The sequence below is a fragment of the Anthonomus grandis genome, chromosome 15, assembly GCF_022605725.1.
Source record: "Anthonomus grandis grandis chromosome 15, icAntGran1.3, whole genome shotgun sequence".
NCBI lineage: Eukaryota > Metazoa > Arthropoda > Insecta > Coleoptera > Curculionidae > Anthonomus > Anthonomus grandis.
In genome coordinates, this window is record NC_065560.1 from 4,651,571 (window position 1) to 4,669,520 (window position 17,950).

Sequence of the window (17,950 nt, forward strand, 5' to 3'; positions counted from 1 at the left end):
ATCTCGGCTATCGTAAAAGCTACGACCTTGCGGATGGTCTCGTTGGATTCAGAATGACGGAACTAAGACAAAACCGTTCGGATTTTCCCGATAGCTCCCATAGAAGCCGAGATATCCACCTTCAAAGTTTGGAATTTTTCATTTTACGGGTACCCCCCCGTATCGAATTTTTTCACCAAAAATTGATTTTTTTCGAAATCAAACTAAGTATACCAGCGTCTTATTCTGATCATCTAGATTACGAAAACACCAAGTTATAACAGGATCCGAGCAGAACTAAGGAAATGAGAGCACTTTGAAAATCCTGAAAAAGTCGTTTTCGACGTCCGTTTTTGAGGCCAAAAATGGGCATCAAAAATGCCATATCTCGGCTATCGTAAAAGCTACGACCTTGCGGATGGTCTCGTTGGATTCAGAATAACGGAACTAAGACAAAACCGTTCGGATTTTCCCGATAGCTCCCATAGAAGCCGAGATATCCACCTTCAAAGTTTGGAATTTTTCATTTTACGGGTATACCCCCCCGTATCGAATTTTTTCAACAAAAATTGATTTTTTTCGAAATCAAACTAAGTATACCAGCGTCTTATTCTGATCATCTAGATTACGAAAACACCGGATTATAACAGGATCCGAGCAAAACTAAGGAAATGAGAGCACTTTGAAAATCCTGAAAAAGTCGTTTTTGACGTCCGTTTTTGAGGCCAAAAATGGGCATAAAAAATGCCATATTTCGGCTATCGTAAAAGCTAGGACCTTGCGGATGGTCTCGTTGGATTCAGAGTGACGAAACTAAGACAAAACCGTTCGGATTTTCCCGATAGCTCCGATAGAAGCCGAGATATCCACCTTCAAAGTTTGGAATTTTTCATTTTACGGGTATACCCCCCCGTATCGAATTTTTTCACCAAAAATTGATTTTTTTCGAAATCAAACTAAGTATACCAGCGTCTTATTCTGATCATCTAGATTACGAAAACACCGGGTTATAACAGGATCCGAGCAGAACTAAGGAAATGAGAGCACTTTGAAAATCCTGAAAAAGTCGTTTTCGACGTCCGTTTTTGAGGCCAAAAATGGGCATCAAAAATGCCATATCTCGGCTATGGTAAAAGCAATGATATTGCGGATGGTCTCGTTGGATTCAGAATGACGAAACTAAGACAAAACCGTTCGGATTTTCCCGATAGCTCCCATAGAAGCCGAGATATCCACCTTCAAAGTTTGGAATTTTTCATTTTACGGGTATACCCCCCCGTATCGATTTTTTTCACCAAAAATTGATTTTTTTCGAAATCAAACTAAGTATACCAGCGTCTTATTCTGATCATCTAGATTACGAAAACACCGGGTTATAACAGGATCCGAGCAGAACTAAGGAAATGAGAGCACTTTGAAAATCCTGAAAAAGTCGTTTTCGACGTCCGTTTTTGAGGCCAAAAATGGGCATCAAAAATGCCATATCTCGGCTATCGTAAAAGCTACGACCTTGCGGATAGCCTCGTTGGATTCAGAATGACGAAACTAAGACAAAACCGTTGGGATTTTCACGATAGCTTCCATAGAAGCCGAGATATCGACCTTCAAAGTTTGGAATTTTTCATTTTACGGGTACCCCCCCGTATCGAATTTTTTCACCAAAAATTGATTTTTTTCGAAATCAAACTAAGTATACCAGCGTCTTATTCTGATCATCTAGATTACGAAAACACCGGGTTATAACAGGATCCGAGCAAAACTAAGGAAATGAGAGCACTTTGAAAATCCTGAAAAAGTCGTTTTCGACGTCCGTTTTTGAGGCCAAAAATGGGCATCAAAAATGCCATATCTCGGCTATCGTAAAAGCTACGACCTTGCGGATGGTCTCGTTGGATTCAGAATGACGGAACTAAGACAAAACCGTTCGGATTTTCCCGATAGCTCCCATAGAAGCCGAGATATCCACCTTCAAAGTTTGGAATTTTTCATTTTACGGGTACCCCCCCGTATCGAATTTTTTCACCAAAAATTGATTTTTTTCGAAATCAAACTAAGTATATCAGCGTCTTATTCTGATCATCTAGATTACGAAAACACCGGGTTATAACAGGATCCGAGCAAAACTAAAGAAATGAGAGCACTTTGAAAATCCTGAAAAAGTCGTTTTCGACGTCCGTTTTTGAGGCCAAAAATGGGCATCAAAAATGCCATATCTCGGCTATCGTAAAAGCTACGACCTTGCGGATGGTCTCGTTGGATTCAGAATGACGGAACTAAGACAAAACCGTTCGGATTTTCCCGATAGCTCCCATAGAAGCCGAGATATCCACCTTCAAAGTTTGGAATTTTTCATTTTACGGGTACCCCCCCGTATCGAATTTTTTCACCAAAAATTGATTTTTTTCGAAATCAAACTAAGTATACCAGCGTCTTATTCTGATCATCTAGATTACGAAAACACCAAGTTATAACAGGATCTGAGCAGAACTAAGGAAATGAGAGCACTTTGAAAATCCTGAAAAAGTCGTTTTCGACGTCCGTTTTTGAGGCCAAAAATGGGCATCAAAAATGCCATATCTCGGCTATCGTAAAAGCTACGACCTTGCGGATGGTCTCGTTGGATTCAGAATGACGGAACTAAGACAAAACCGTTCGGATTTTCCCGATAGCTCCCATAGAAGCCGAGATATCCACCTTCAAAGTTTGGAATTTTTCATTTTACGGGTATACCCCCCCGTATCGAATTTTTTCAACAAAAATTGATTTTTTTCGAAATCAAACTAAGTATACCAGCGTCTTATTCTGATCATCTAGATTACGAAAACACCGGATTATAACAGGATCCGAGCAAAACTAAGGAAATGAGAGCACTTTGAAAATCCTGAAAAAGTCGTTTTCGACGTCCGTTTTTGAGGCCAAAAATGGGCATCAAAAATGCCATATCTCGGCTATCGTCAAAGCTACGACCTTGCGGATGGTCTCGTTGGATTCAGAATGACGAAACTAAGACAAAACCGTTGGGATTTTCCCGATAGCTTGCATAGAAGCCGAGATATCGACCTTCAAAGTTTGGAATTTTTCATTTTACGGGTATACCCCCCCGTATCGAATTTTTTCACCAAAAATTGATTTTTTTCGAAATCAAACTAAGTATACCAGCGTCTTATTCTGATCATCTAGATTACGAAAACACCGGGTTATAACAGGATCCGAGCAGAACTAAGGAAATGAGAGCACTTTGAAAATCCTGAAAAAGTCGTTTTCGACGTTTGTTTTTGAGGCCAAAAATGGGCATCAAAAATGCCATATCTCGGCTATCGTAAAAGCTACGACCTTGCGGATGGTCTCGTTGGATTCAGAATGACGAAACTAAGACAAAACCGTTGGGATTTTCCCGATAGCTCCCATAGCAGCCGAGATATCGACCTTCAAAGTTTGGAATTTTTCATTTTACGGGTATACCCCCCCGTATCGAATTTTTTCACCAAAAATTGATTTTTTTCGAAATCAAACTAAGTATACCAGCGTCTTATTCTGATCATCTAGATTACGAAAACACCGGGTTATAACAGGATCCGAGCAGAACTAAGGAAATGAGAGCACTTTGAAAATCCTGAAAAAGTCGTTTTCGACGTCCGTTTTTGAGGCCAAAAATGGGCATCAAAAATGCCATATCTCGGCTATCGTAAAAGCTACGACCTTGCGGATGGTCTTGTTGGATTCAAAATGACGAAACTAAGACAAAACCGTTGGAATTTTCCCGATAGCTCCCATAGAAGCCGAGATATCCACCTTCAAAGTTTGGAATTTTTCATTTTACGGGTATACCCCCCCGTATCGAATTTTTTCACCAAAATTGATTTTTTTCGAAATCAAACTAAGTATACCAGCGTCTTATTCTGATCATCTAGATTACGAAAACACCGGGTTATAACAGGATCCGAGCAGAACTAAGGAAATGAGAGCACTTTGAAAATCCTGAAAAAGTCGTTTTCGACGTCCGTTTTTGAGGCCAAAAATGGGCATCAAAAATGCCATATTTCGGCTATCGTAAAAGCTAGGACCTTGCGGATGATCTCGTTGGATTCAGAATGACGAAACTAAGACAAAACCGTTGGAATTTTCCCGATAGCTCCCATAGAAGCCGAGATATCGACCTTCAAAGTTTTCCTCCAAACTTTTGGAATTTTTCATTTTTCGGGTATATCGCCCCGTATCGAATTTATCCCGAAAATTAATTTTTTTATGTAATTAAATTAAGTATACCAGCGGCTTATTCTTATCACCTACATTACGAAAACATCGGAATATAACGGGATTTTAGAAAAATTAAGGGAATGCGAGCATTTTGAAAATTCGGAAAAAAGTCATTTTTTGAGCCCAAAAATGGGCGCTAAAAATGTGATATCTCAGCTAATATAAGAGCTACGACCTTGTGGATAGTGTTTCTAGATTTGGAAGGACAAAACTAAATCAAAACCGTTGAAATTTTCCCGATTGTGCCCATAGAAGTCGATATATCAACCTCCAAAGTTTAGGATTTTTTATTTCTCGGGTATACCCTCGCGTATCGAATTTTTTCACCGAACATTACGAAAACACTGGGTTATAATGGGAGTTTAGATTAGCCAATATTGATTTTTTATACCATAAATTGAATAGATAATCTTCAGTCCCTTTTTACTTTGACTTTGATACTTACTTGGATGATTCCGATCTTCGAATTGCTATGGTTTTTATCCAGACTACAAATACTAAATTTGATCTCAGTGCGCATATCCAGGGTGTGTGAAAATTGCCTCTGGAACGTTTGATGTCTTTCTGAGACAATTGGGAGCGTGGTTTGGCGAAGAACCTGAAAATAAAAACACTTAAGTAAAATAAAAAAAAACAATAAAGACTGCCTCTTCCAGCGTTCTCTTCTTCTTTGCCATAGTAAGAAAAGCCTTTTTTTATTAATTAAACAAGTTAATTTTTTTTTAAGTTTTTTATGTATGATTTGTCTTACAGAGACACTATAAAACCAGTTTAATTATTTTTTTTACAGTTACTGCCACACTTGTTCTGTCTCAGAGAGGCAAGACTACTTCTTTCATAATTTACTGGATGAAAAAAGGCTTCTTATTTTACATCTGAGTTGTAATTATTTAAAAAAAATAATTGTAAATTTATTATTAATTAAATTTAAAAATTATTTCTGCTACTCGTGTACACTTTTTAAATCTGTTTTAGTATCCATATGCTTCAGTGAGTTTAGAAAATTGTATTAACTCTTTGGGCCAGATTCAAATGAGTGGTTACATTTATAAAAGTATTTAGTATCCTCAATGTAATTTTAAGATTTTGTATAAGATTTTTAGTTTTTTGTTGCAAAGTGTGTTTTTTTATAAGTATTTAATATTTATTTTTATAAGCATTTTAATATTTTATATTTCCATATAAAATTTTGCTATTTAAACATGCATGCCATGTAACAATACAAGTAACACCGGCACACGGACTATTCGCGGCACATCAAAGATTCTAAGTAAATCTAATTTTTCTGGACATATTGTATAAAAAATAAACAGCCTCCGTATATAGAAGGTGTTCCTTCAAATCATTTTACCTGAGCAATCGTTGCCATGCTGACAATTAACCAAATGTCAACACGATGATTTTTTTTTTAAAAATACTTGTCATGTTTGACAGCGATTGTCAGGCATTCGCTCCGAATGACTTTCGAATAGTTTAAAAAAAGTCACGTTATTCGTATCGAGTTATTTTTGTGTTTTTTCGTATTAAATACTTGTAAACTTGTTGTATTAGCGTCATGCAATAAAGACGCGACGCTCCAAAGGACGAAACGATAAAGACGGGCATATATTAGAAAAGTTTCTGTCGAGTTAAAGATGACCCTACTGGAGGCAAAATACAAGCAGAAGCCTTATTTGGTCGGAAATTACCGTTTCACAGGGAGGTTGCTGGGAAAGGGAAATTTTGCACGGTAACAGCTTTGTGCTCTCTTTCTCTTCATTTTATATTTTAGTTAAAGTAATGCGTGTTTATTATGTGTGCAAAATAGAGGTTGCTACTCGGTAGTAGTTTTATATTTGAGGAGCAAACCGTTTGCTACATACTTCCTGTTCGTGCAAAAATATTAACGTTTTATGTAGAAAACTTATTTAAGAGTTATTAGAGATTTAAAAGTCGCGCTCTTATTCAGACTTAAACAGACCCCCCTAGCGGCGAGGGCTCCTTTCGGTAACACTTTCGGTAACTTTCTACGAGATGTCGCCAGGTGTGGCTTACTCCATCCTTGTCGCATCTTCAGTTCTAGGCGATGGACCAGATCAGTCTCGAATGCTGGAGAACAGCTGGTATCAAGATCGTTACCTTAGAACATTGAAAGCTGTATATTTCCTAATATATAGCTGAAAATTTTCTCTTTTGAAAATGCGTGTAAACTTGACAACAGAGCAATCGATGAATATGTTTGTAAACAAAACACCTCTCTTGTCCCTTGTTGTTTACTAATTCTAGCCTTTCAATGTCGTTACATTACTTTAACTTGCCATAAGGAAATTAATGTCTATTATTAAGTGTTCTATTTTTATTAATTTGATAAAATCTTGATACTTTTTTTTCATACAAATCACCCTGTTTTTTGCCTATATATTTCATGCCAATCCAAGAGCACTTTTAAAAGGCTGTCTTATAAAAGCGACGTTTCAGTTTATTGGCACTATAATGTGACTAACTTCTTTTTCTAATAAACTTGTTTTTTATACCTAATTGATTGAGAAATAAATAATGTACAATATATTTTGCCATTTCGATGTTTTGATCGAAAATTTTCATAATATTAACTACCAAGAATATACCATATATACGGGTGGTTAATACGTCGCGCGACATCTTTGGAGACGCGTGGCAATTTAACGAATCGTTGCCTCGCCGTTAGGAGGCCAGTTGTGTGAAGATTGGCGGGACTTTTAAATCAAAATAAGTAGTAGAAAGTAAACAGAGTGTAAATAAGACATAAGTCATTGGGTTTGGTGTGTCTTTCTGTAATAAATCAGTTGACTATTTTTTGTGCATCAAGTTTTTTTAATTTACACCTGGACGAGCGGTAACCTATACTATTATAGCATACTATATGCTACAATATATTGAAATTTAGGTTAACAGTCATAATCTATTGCGTTTTATCCAGGATAGAAGACATTAGAAATTTAATGCAAAAAGTCAATTCAATCCTTTTTAGATCGAAGATTGACTTTACAATTTTTTTTTTATGGTCATGTAAAACGAATATTCAAAAAAGGCCCTATGAAAAAAAAAGAAGTAAATTTCGAATTTGAAAAATTATGTGACCTCATTGAAGGTTATGTCTATCTGGAAAAAATAGAGCCAGAGGCAAGAAAAGTGAAAACAGGAATTTTAGGTTTTCTTCCCATATTTTCCTCGACTGGAAATTTTTAAACTGATGCATGAGAATTTAAATCGTTAACCTCGACGCCCAGTATATTTTAAATACTGCTATAATTAGTCAATAAATGTTCTCCTTTTATAGAATATACATGAAAGAAATATTTATTTACTAAAAAAAATAAGTACAAAAACCTAAAACAACATCAAATACCTGGAATATTTGATGAAAGTGCAATTTGTTTAAATAAAAAAATATTAAGTATTGAAAAATGATGAAAATATTGAATAAAAGGAACTGTTCTATTAATAATTAAATGATTTAAAGCCATTTTTTGTCATTTTTTTTCGAAAAAAATTAAAAGTGGGTTAATGCGAAAAACATTAATTTTACAAAAATTATTGTTCGTACCTCTTTACTTAGGTATTAAAAAAAAAGCTAAATAAAACTAATGTTCATTAAAATCGGTTGATAATTTGCTGCGTTATTACCATTTTGAGGATTTTGAGGGACTTTTAAATCGAAAGTAATAGTGATATATAAGCATAGTGTAAATAAATGTTTCTAGTAGTGCTAAGTCATTAGCCCGTATTTATAAAACTGAAGCATTTACTTTGAAGTAAAAGGTACAAGCAAAAGGTAGAAGTAAAAGGTTTTGCTCTAATTCGTATTCATAATCTCTACCTCTTCCTTGCAAGCAAATGCTTTGGGAAAATAAAGTAAAAGGTACAGAGATTAGCGATTTCGACAAGATATAACTTGCAGCGTGCAGTCAACGCGTATGTGGTCTGTAACTGATGGGGTTGATCTTATTTGTTTCATAATCAAAAGCAGTTCGCACGTCAAATTGATGTAAAGAAGATCCATCTAACTTATTGTGCAGCTATTTTAAAGTGAATAAAATATTTAAAACGTCTGACACCGATAGTGAACAGGAAGTTACCGAAGATGCCCCTAACGAGATGATGTTTATCGCTAAAAAAGTCGAAGCATTTCCGGAGATTCTCGAGAAATCTCAAGTTCCAGCGATGAAAAAAAAGAAAACTGCTGCATTAACTGATATCGTTAAGGAATACGTTAGTTTATTTGGCAAGGAGATGGATATTAAAGCTTTTATGAAAAAAGTGAACAATATGAAAACGCAACTGAAAAATAAAACTGACAAAAATAAAACAGGGAACAAGCCCATTCGTCTTTTGTCCTGGGAGAAAGTTATGTTAAATGCTATGGATGCGAACATAAATCCTGTACTAAGTCGGGTACCAGGTGAGAAATAGATTCAGGTCTTTATTATTACCTTGTAGGTACTTATCATGCATGTATATTTTTATTAGGAGCTCTTGCAATTGGCGTGGCAAGTCAACCTTCTTTACCTACTTCAAAGGATGACAATATGGTGGAAAACGATGCTCATCAGATGATTATGCCTCAAGTAGTAGCTAACAAAAAGTGATCCTATACATCAGTTGAAGAGGTTGCTGCAAAAAAAATTCCTCCGAAGCCTACCTTTGCTTCGGGCAAACAAGAGTCTGACGAGACGAGGCAGTTAACGACAATCCAGCTTCAACGATTAGTTTTAGTCGAACAACTGAAAGTTGCTCGTCTCCAACAACAATATTACTCTGCCAAGCTAAAAAATTTAAACGAGGCATCAAACGAAAAAGCCCCGCAAGAGTATGTTGTTGTTGGAGATAATATTTACCAAAACTTGTAAAAATAGACGTATATCTAATATGTATCATTTATAACAGAAAAAATAATTAAACGTTTTTTTCCAGTTCAAACGTGTAAGTTTATTTTTAGTTTAAGTAAATACATCTTTGTACGTTTGAAGTAAACGACATATACATAGCATTACATGAAAGTTTTAATCCTAATTATACAGCTATATTGTTATTGGTAATAAGACGAGCTAATTCCTCTCGTCGCCTTTGTCCTTATGCGCGAATAGCATCTACATTTTCATTCTCTATAAATGGCAAGTCCTGTTCTTCTTCTTTGCCATTTTCTTGAAAATCTTCATCTCTTAATTGCTTAGCTATATTACACGCAATTATAACTTTTGGAATACTAGTCAGTTTTAATCTGCATCCATACTTCAGGATAGGAAATCGCCGCTTTACTTGCCCAAATGTATGCTCAATCACAACTCGCTCTGATGTAAGCAGCCTGTTAAAGACTCTCTGATATTCCTCGTGGGGGTCGGTGTAAGGAGTCATAAGACATGACATTATACCATACCCACTGTCTCCTAGCAGAATAGTGTTTCTTGTCTTTTTCATGATTTCACACAATGCCGAATTTTTCCATATACGAGCATCATGGACTGATCCAGGCCAACTTGCATCTATACTAGTTATAACAGAATTCTGGTCGCATGTAACCTGTACATTAATACTGGCAAAACCTTTTCGATTTACATATTCGTCTCCAAATTGGGCTGGTTTTCGATCAAGACGAATATGAGTGCAGTCGATAACTCCAATAGCTGTGGGAAAACGGAACCTGGTCAATTATTTCTCTTTGGCCTGCATAATTTGATTTTCTGTATTTGGGAACCTGATAAATTTTCCGGCTTGTTGTACAATTCGCTCTAGCACGTCATGAAATATTCTGGCCACTGTCGGTTGCGAACATCCCAATTCTTCAGCTATTCCGCTCTGAAATCCAGGGTTCGCACAATACCGCAGAAATATTTTCATTTTCTGCACAGGTGACTGGGCGGCTCCACGAGATTCGAAATCCATGCCAAGAAAGTAATTTGCCAACCACACCACATTTGCCTCCTCAAATCTAAACAACGTCTTGAAATCTGACTTACGAGGTGTACGTCTTGGTTTGTAGTATTTTCTTGTACGTAAATGCACCACATTAGCCATAACTAACACAATACTGCGACTAATCAAAGATCACTTAAACAAGCACTTACAAATAGATTTTATTAAATGAAATGCACAAATTTTAAGATTTGGCAGGCTCTAAGATGCCGGGACAACTAATGATAAAATGAGAAAAGTTGCTGTAACCTAGATTCCTTTTTTTAGAAGCAAATCCTTTAGTTTTTAAGCAAATGCTTTTTATAAATAAGAAAAAGTTAACACCTTTTACTTTGCAGAAGCGAGACCTTTTCCTTCACTTTTTTTTATGCATATACTTTGAAGGAATTGCTTTATTTTTTGAAAGCAAAAGGTAAAACTTTTTTTTATAAATATGGACTATTGTGTTTAATAAGTCAGTCGTCTATTTTTGTGCATCGAGTGTTTTAATATGTATTTAATATATAATTTAAAATATAATATATTTAAAACATTTGAAGGTGGTCTCAGAAAAACAAAACGTTGAATTTGAAAAATTATGTTACGACATTGGAGGTCAATAAAAAAATACTCCAAAAAAGTTCTTATTGGTCTTCTCTATCTGGAAAAATAGAGCCAGAGACAAGAAAATCGGAAACAGGAATTTCAGGATTTGTACAGATATCTCCGGTAGATTTTTTGAAATTGAAAAAAATGCTGGGAATTAAGTATTTGAATTGAATCTTTCGAGAGATTTAAGATAACAAATATAGTCAACCGATTTATTCCACACGTACCCACTATAAGCACAATCACTTAACACTACTGAAATCATTCATTTACACCATATTTATATGCTACTATTTATTTCAATTTAAAAATCGCGCCAATAGTTTAACTTAAAGAGGCCTGCCCCCTAGCGGCGAAGGCTCCTTCCAAAACATTCGCTAACTTTCTCCGCGAGATGTCGCTAGGAGTGCCTTGCTCCATCCTCGTCGTACTTAGAGTCTAGACGACTGACGAGATGATTCTCGAATTATGGATTACTACCTAAAACTTGCATAAAGAAATTATTAGGTTTTAAGGTTGAAATTGCCGGTTCAAGATATTAAGATGACGTTTTGATGGGATTAATTAATTTTGATTTTTATAATGTATAATGTAATACACCAGCTATTCTCCGACATTCGGGAATTACTTGCTGGGTGACGAGTATACCGCGCGACATCTCTGGAGATACGCGAGAAGTTAGCGACAGTAATTGAAGTGTGAATACTGGCGCGACTTTCAAATCGAAATAAATAATAGAAGATAAATACAGTGTAAATAAATATTTCTAGTAGGTTTAAGTCCATGTTTTTGTGTGTGAAGTGTTTTACTTCACACCTAAACGAACATCAAAAACGCTACAGAATATGTGTTAAAAAAAAGTATAAAATAACTCCTGTAAGAAATGTTTAAATACCTGGAATAAAATTTGAAAATTACTCTTAAAGTCAAGAATTCAAATACCGGGAAAATGTACAAAACGCCCAGAAACCGTGAGCACGTTAAGCGGATAACGCCGTTAACTGAACCGGCGATGTTTAGATCTCCTGTACCAGGTAACGCATTAAAAAGCGAAAATTAAATTTGAAAATTAACAGCAGGAGTAATAGCTGCAAATATTAGAACCCAAGTTTAAAAAGATCGACCTTTTAAAACATATTCTGTATGTATATAAAAAAAACGCTTTTAATGTTTTCACCCCTTAACAATTAAACCACGACCCGCCACAATGCTAAAACTTACCTTAATGATCTTTGTCATTGGCAATTGCATTCCATTGATAATTGCACTTTGATATTTATGCGGATGACACCTTGTTACTTACTGGCTTTGGCTATAATATCTGGATAGTTTGTTTGACATTAGCAACACTTGCATTTGAATTATAACTATTAAATTTAAATTGTTATTATTTCTTATAATCTTCTTGCAATATGAACGTATCTTTTACCAAAACTCCATTCATGTGTCTCAATGGTGTTCGATAACCGATAAAAATTCCTTGAATATTCCCTCCACGTCTGAAAGGAGTCATTAAGGGTGCTCCGCCCTATATTCCTCTATTCATCGTGGCATTAATTAGTGAGGATTTAAAAATACCCTTTTACTATGACTTTTAATTAAAAACTTGAATAGGTAGCGGTTTCTAAAATTTATGTAGTTCTATGTGTTTTTAATTTGTAAATGAGCGTGTTTAAATTCAAAAAATTGACTGTTTGAATAAAGGGAAAATGCAACAATAAATTAAAAACTTGAGTATAGAAATGGAATACAGAATGGCAAATGAAGACGTTAAATTAAGTTGATATATTCATGATGTGGTTCTCATATTAGAGGAAGAAAAGATTGCTGCAGGTGAACAAGTTCTGAGTTTCAAATATCTAGGAGTCAACATCACCAACAGGAGAAACCTTTAACTCACAGAGCTGCAGTGATAGGGTGTAAATATATAAGGAGGTATGTTAGACAATTTTAGAGACAAGCAAGAAAGGTGTGTATCCAAGATATCATAACATCAGATAGAGAATGAGATGGTGAAAAACTGACAAAAATTGCAATAAACGATAAATCAGTTAGAAGATCTCACCAATTATATCTATATATATCAAACAAAAATCCTGAGCAATTTTTTCTCCCACTCTCAGGCAAGTTATTATTGAATATGAAAAAAAAAAGAAAACCGAAGCATTTTCCAGCTTTGACTTTCTGAGACTATGCTCTACCTCGTCGAAAGCCTTTGGGCAATCAATGTAAATGTGCGTACTCCTGCCATATCTAGGATACACCACATAATTTTAAAGTAATAAGTAATTAACTAATAATTTTGGTAGAAACCTCTAGTGCGTTTAATGATCACTATGAAGGGAACCTACTAGTTTTTTTTCTCAGAAACCCCTAGTTCGTTTCATGATAAATTTTCTTAACTACTGATAAGCCACTTGTATGTTTTATAGAAATCGCTAGTTTCTTGCATTTTACACTTTGAATTATATTCAATTTATGATGACCCACTAGTAATTAATTTAGAAACCCCCTTGTTTTTTCATGATAAACTTTTAGCATCCTCTGAGTTCTGGCACACATATGCTAAAAATATCAATGGTCTTGTCTCAGAAATTCCTGGTTTAAAGTTTTTAATATATTACTATAATAATAGCAATATCTTGGGAAAAAATTTCACAATGAATGAAAATAATGACTTCATACTAACTGCCTAGAGGTCTCAAATAAAATAGAGATATTTCTCTTCCAGGCAGCTGGACAAGAGGTAAATCATCTTTCTCTTACAATACGCTGCCTTTTGTTTAAGCATTTGAAGGAGAAAGATACATCCTCTGGATAAAAATTGCTCGGTAGCGTTGTCTATCTGCTATCTGAAAAATTAAAAAAAAGACTTACCTCTTCTAGGCATTTGAAAAAGAGAGACAACCTCAGAATTCCTGAATAAAGATAAACCCTGCCTCTCTTTCTAGAAAACGAAACAAGTTAGGACGTACGTTTATATGAAAAAAGTTCTTATTTTTGGCTGGAAAATACGCCTTTGGAATTTTTGTACTCATTTTCGAATCACGCTGTATACAAAGTTTCAGTTCACACAGACATTTTTGTTTAATAATGTAACGCATGAAATAACTCCAGGCCTACTGTACATTATAGTTGACAGATTTGTTATTACATTGACTTCAAAGACTTAAGTTTGCCAGACGTGTAAATTATCTGAATCAGCGGTTTTTTTTTTGTTATTTTCTTTTTGTTTTAGTGTGGAAGAGGCAGTACATACAATGCTCAGCGTAAAAGTGGCTATAAAAATTATGGATATAAACGAAATCAAAGAGGAGTACGTTATACGAAACCTTGGCAGGTAAAGTATTTTTATAACACCTTAAGTATGCCTAATTAGTTTTACTCGTTAAATTAAATTTTAATCAAGGTATATACTTGACTCGACCAGAAAACTGTTAAAGAGAAATTATTGACAAACTTTGAGATTACAGCTAATTGAAGTTAAGCTTAAAGTTCCGTTTCGAGGAGTTTATTCAATTATAAAGTAATAAGTTAACAGCCAAAAAAGGGAGCATATTGAAGCATTGTATTCGGTAATTAAGAGAATTTATCAGTGGGGCATTAGTTGGTTGTTTGATGCTTCAATCCACTTGCAAAAATGACCTTGGTAAGATTTTTTCCTATTTTTATAGAGAAGCCAAGCTGATGGCTAAATTAAGCCACCCCTGTATCTGCGCCCTCTATCAAACGATGAAACGTTCGGATAACGTTTATTATTTGGTAAGCGAACTGGCTAATGGTGGCGATTTGTGTACGTTTGTTAAGGAACAACGTGGCGGACGACTAGAAGAGAGACCTGCTCGCATTTACGCTCGCCAGTTCGTGTCTGCGCTTGCGCATATGCATAGCGTCGGAGTAAGTACCTAATATTGGATATTCACCATAGTCGTTTTTTGTTTTTACACTATTATGAAGATCCATGTCACAAGAATCATAGTTACGAAATACCAAATAATGCTTCATCCAATACCTAAAAAAAAGATTTCACACAATTCAACAAGATAACGTAACTTCCTTAAACTCATATATAAATTCTGAATTAAGAGACACAGGTAGAGGTAAAAGTTTCATTAAACACGAACTGGCTTATAAATTGTACTCCGATTTAATACCCAAAGAACAATTTCTTGTTTAAACAGCTCATGCAACTTCAAGTCATAACATAATGAAATTTCAATAATACCCATATTTCCCTCATTTAAATTCAATGAATATCATAAATTTTATTTATTTGATTTTTCTCCAAAATTCGACGGACTATTAGGAATCGACTTCAAAACCCAAATAAAAGCGACTATTAACTTAAAAAATTCAACTGGCAATTACCAGTAAAATGACTTTTATATTCTGAAATACTTCGACATCTATCATGTATTTCTTTTTTTTCCTCCTCATTCAAACTCTATTAATTTAAGTTTTGGTGATTACTGGTTGTCAATCGAGAAATGACAGATGTGCTTTTTATTTACGGAACTTTATTCTTATCACATACAACGGGTACAAGCACTTTTGCCTCGAGATTTTCCTATAAGAGTCGATTTAACTTTTTCGATGTAACTGGTTACGTGCAAAAGTAACGTTAAATCAAAATTCTTTACTATTCACGAATGATAATAAATGTAAAGTAAGAATATATTAATCCGAGACAACAAAGGCCCAGAGATATCTAACTTAGACAGATGAGAGGTAAGAATGAATTATCGAAAGCTTTGTTAAATTCAGTGTAAATGCCGCGTGTTTCTTCGCCATTTTCGAATGAATTATGAATATAATTGATTATTTATCGTAAGAACATCTTTTAATAAATCCATGTTCCTCATCCCAAATAATGTCCTAGAAAACGTTTGTCAAAAATACTTTTACACACTATTCAAAAGGTTTTGAAACAGAAGACTAGATGCTGATAATTTCAGACTAAATGGTCCGAAGGAAATTCCCATGCCGTAATTGAAAATAATACGCAATACGATTTTTCCATAAGATTGGAATTATTTGTAACCACTGTATTAGTCCTTCTCTTCAGACTTAGTGGTAAAGAGTACCGACGATTTTTGAAATTTGAACTACCTGGATTAATGGATATCCTCTATTAATCCTCTTGGAGAACGACATCGCATGTAATACATGCAATTCCTCCCATATCGATGTATTGAAAGAGGAAGACCGTAGCCATGACCGCCTAGATCGCCCGACATAAATCCTCTTGATTTTTTTCTATAGGGACATTTAAAATCATGATTAAACAAGACTCTTATTTAAACCGTGGAGTACTTAAAGAGTCAGCCTTTAGCCAGAGAAGTGAGTACAATTGACCACGTTATAGAGAGAGAAAAAATGGTGATAGCTGCCACTCAACTGCCTGGACGAATATTTTAACTTCTCCAGACAGTTGAGTGCACTTAGAGAGAGAAAGGAGACCGTGGAAGATTTGTTTTATTTATTCGAAAAAATTGAGTGCATTTGGTCACATGATAGAGAAAGAAAAAAAGAGTAATAGCTGCCGCTCAACTGCCTGGACGTATATTTTAACTTTTCCAGACAGTTGAGTGCACTTAGAGAGAGAAAGGAGACCCTAGAGGATTTGTTTTATTTATTCGAAAAAATTAAGTGCATTTGGTCACATGACAGAGAAAGAAAAAAGAGTAATAGCTGCCGCTCAACTGCCTGGACGAATATTTTAACTTTTCCAGACAGTTGAGTGCACTTAGAGAGAGAAAGGAGACCCTGGAAGATTTGTTTTATTTATTCGAAAAAATTAAGTGCATTTGGTCACATGACAGAGAAAGAAAAAAGAGTGATAGCTGCCGCTCAACTGCCTGGACGAATATTTTAACTTTTCCATACAGTTGAGTGCGTTTAGAGAGAGAAAGGAGACCTGGAAGATTTGTTTTATTTATTCGAAAAAATTGAGTACACTTGGTCACGTGACAGAGAACGAAAAGAGAGTAATAGCTGCCACTCAACTGCCTGGACGAATATTTTAACTTTTCCAGACAGTTGAGTGAACTTAGAGAGAGAAAGGAGACCGTGGAAGATTTGTTTTATTTATTCGAAAAAATTGAGTGCATTTGTTCACATGATAGAGAAAGAAAAAAGAGCAATAGCTGCCATTCAACTGCCTGGACGAATATTTTAACTTTTCCAGACAGTTGAGTGCATTTAGAGAGAGAAAGGAGACCTGGAAGATTTGTTTTATTTATTCGAAAAAATTGAGTGCATTTGTTCACATGATAGAGAAAGAAAAAAGAGCAATAGCTGCCATTCAACTGCCTGGACGAATATTTTAACTTTTCCAGACAGTTGAGTGCATTTAGAGAGAGAAAGGAGACCTGGAAGATTTGTTTTATTTATTAGAAAAAACTGAGTGCATTTGGTCACATGACAGAGAAAGGAAAAAGAGTGATAGCTGCCGCTCAACTGCCTGGACGAAATCATCTCAGAGAGAGACAGACAAAGGATTAGAAAAGCCTGGAAGATTTTTTTATTTCTTTTAGTAAATTAAGTAGAATTGACCACATTCAAGAGAGAGGGAGAGAGAAAAAAGAGAGGGATAGTTTCCACTCAATTACCTAAACGAAGACAGAAAACAAAACCGTTAGGGGCCATCTTTATGTGAACATTAGGTCTTTAAATTGACCAAGGATTTGATGGTTAAAGTTTGTCTACATATTTTAGTAAACACTTTACATCGGATGTTTGATGTTGCGTACTTACTAATACTAGTTCCTTAATTTAGTTTTGTACCCCTTTTTAATGTTCTATTTTATTGATAGGTTAAGTATAATTGCACATAGAATAATTTTCGGCACATCGATCTAAATTGCACCATATTAAATATAATGTTTGCATTTTTCTGAAATATGTACTGTCTCCTGCAGATTTTTCCCTGATCGCCCTAGACCTACACAACTGCCTGAAAAAAATTATTACAGACAGTTGCGGCTTAATTTAAGTTGAAGGTTCAATTGCATTTCATTTTTATTAATTCCAGGCACTTGAGCACTAAAGAAAGCTTTAACTACTTGAAAAACAATATGAGAAATAGGAAAGATTAAAGCTACTTAAAAGGGACTTTAACGACCTAAAATAAAACATTTTTTTTTATTTATGTAACTGCCTAAAAATAATGTATTCTAGGCAGTTGAGACTTAAT

The 17,950-nt window shown here is 35.0% G+C and overlaps 2 protein-coding genes across 2 annotated transcripts in view; one reads left to right on the top strand and one right to left on the bottom strand.

Annotated features, from left to right (window-relative positions):
• The window catches only part of LOC126745300 (synaptotagmin-10-like), a 103,449-nt gene that overhangs the window by 38,797 nt on the left and 46,702 nt on the right, over positions 1–17,950 (bottom strand). Inside the window, exon 5 of the mRNA XM_050453073.1 lies at positions 4,682–4,834. Within this exon, the coding sequence (XP_050309030.1) occupies positions 4,682–4,834 (153 nt within the window). The remainder of the gene's footprint in view (positions 1–4,681; positions 4,835–17,950) is intronic.
• Positions 5,645–17,950, top strand: part of LOC126744957 (serine/threonine-protein kinase MARK2-like) — a 35,647-nt gene continuing 23,341 nt past the window's right edge. Inside the window, exons 1-3 of the mRNA XM_050452574.1 lie at positions 5,645–5,965; positions 13,994–14,095; positions 14,430–14,652. Of these exons, the coding sequence (XP_050308531.1) occupies positions 5,871–5,965; positions 13,994–14,095; positions 14,430–14,652 (420 nt within the window). The 5' untranslated portion in view covers positions 5,645–5,870. The remainder of the gene's footprint in view (positions 5,966–13,993; positions 14,096–14,429; positions 14,653–17,950) is intronic.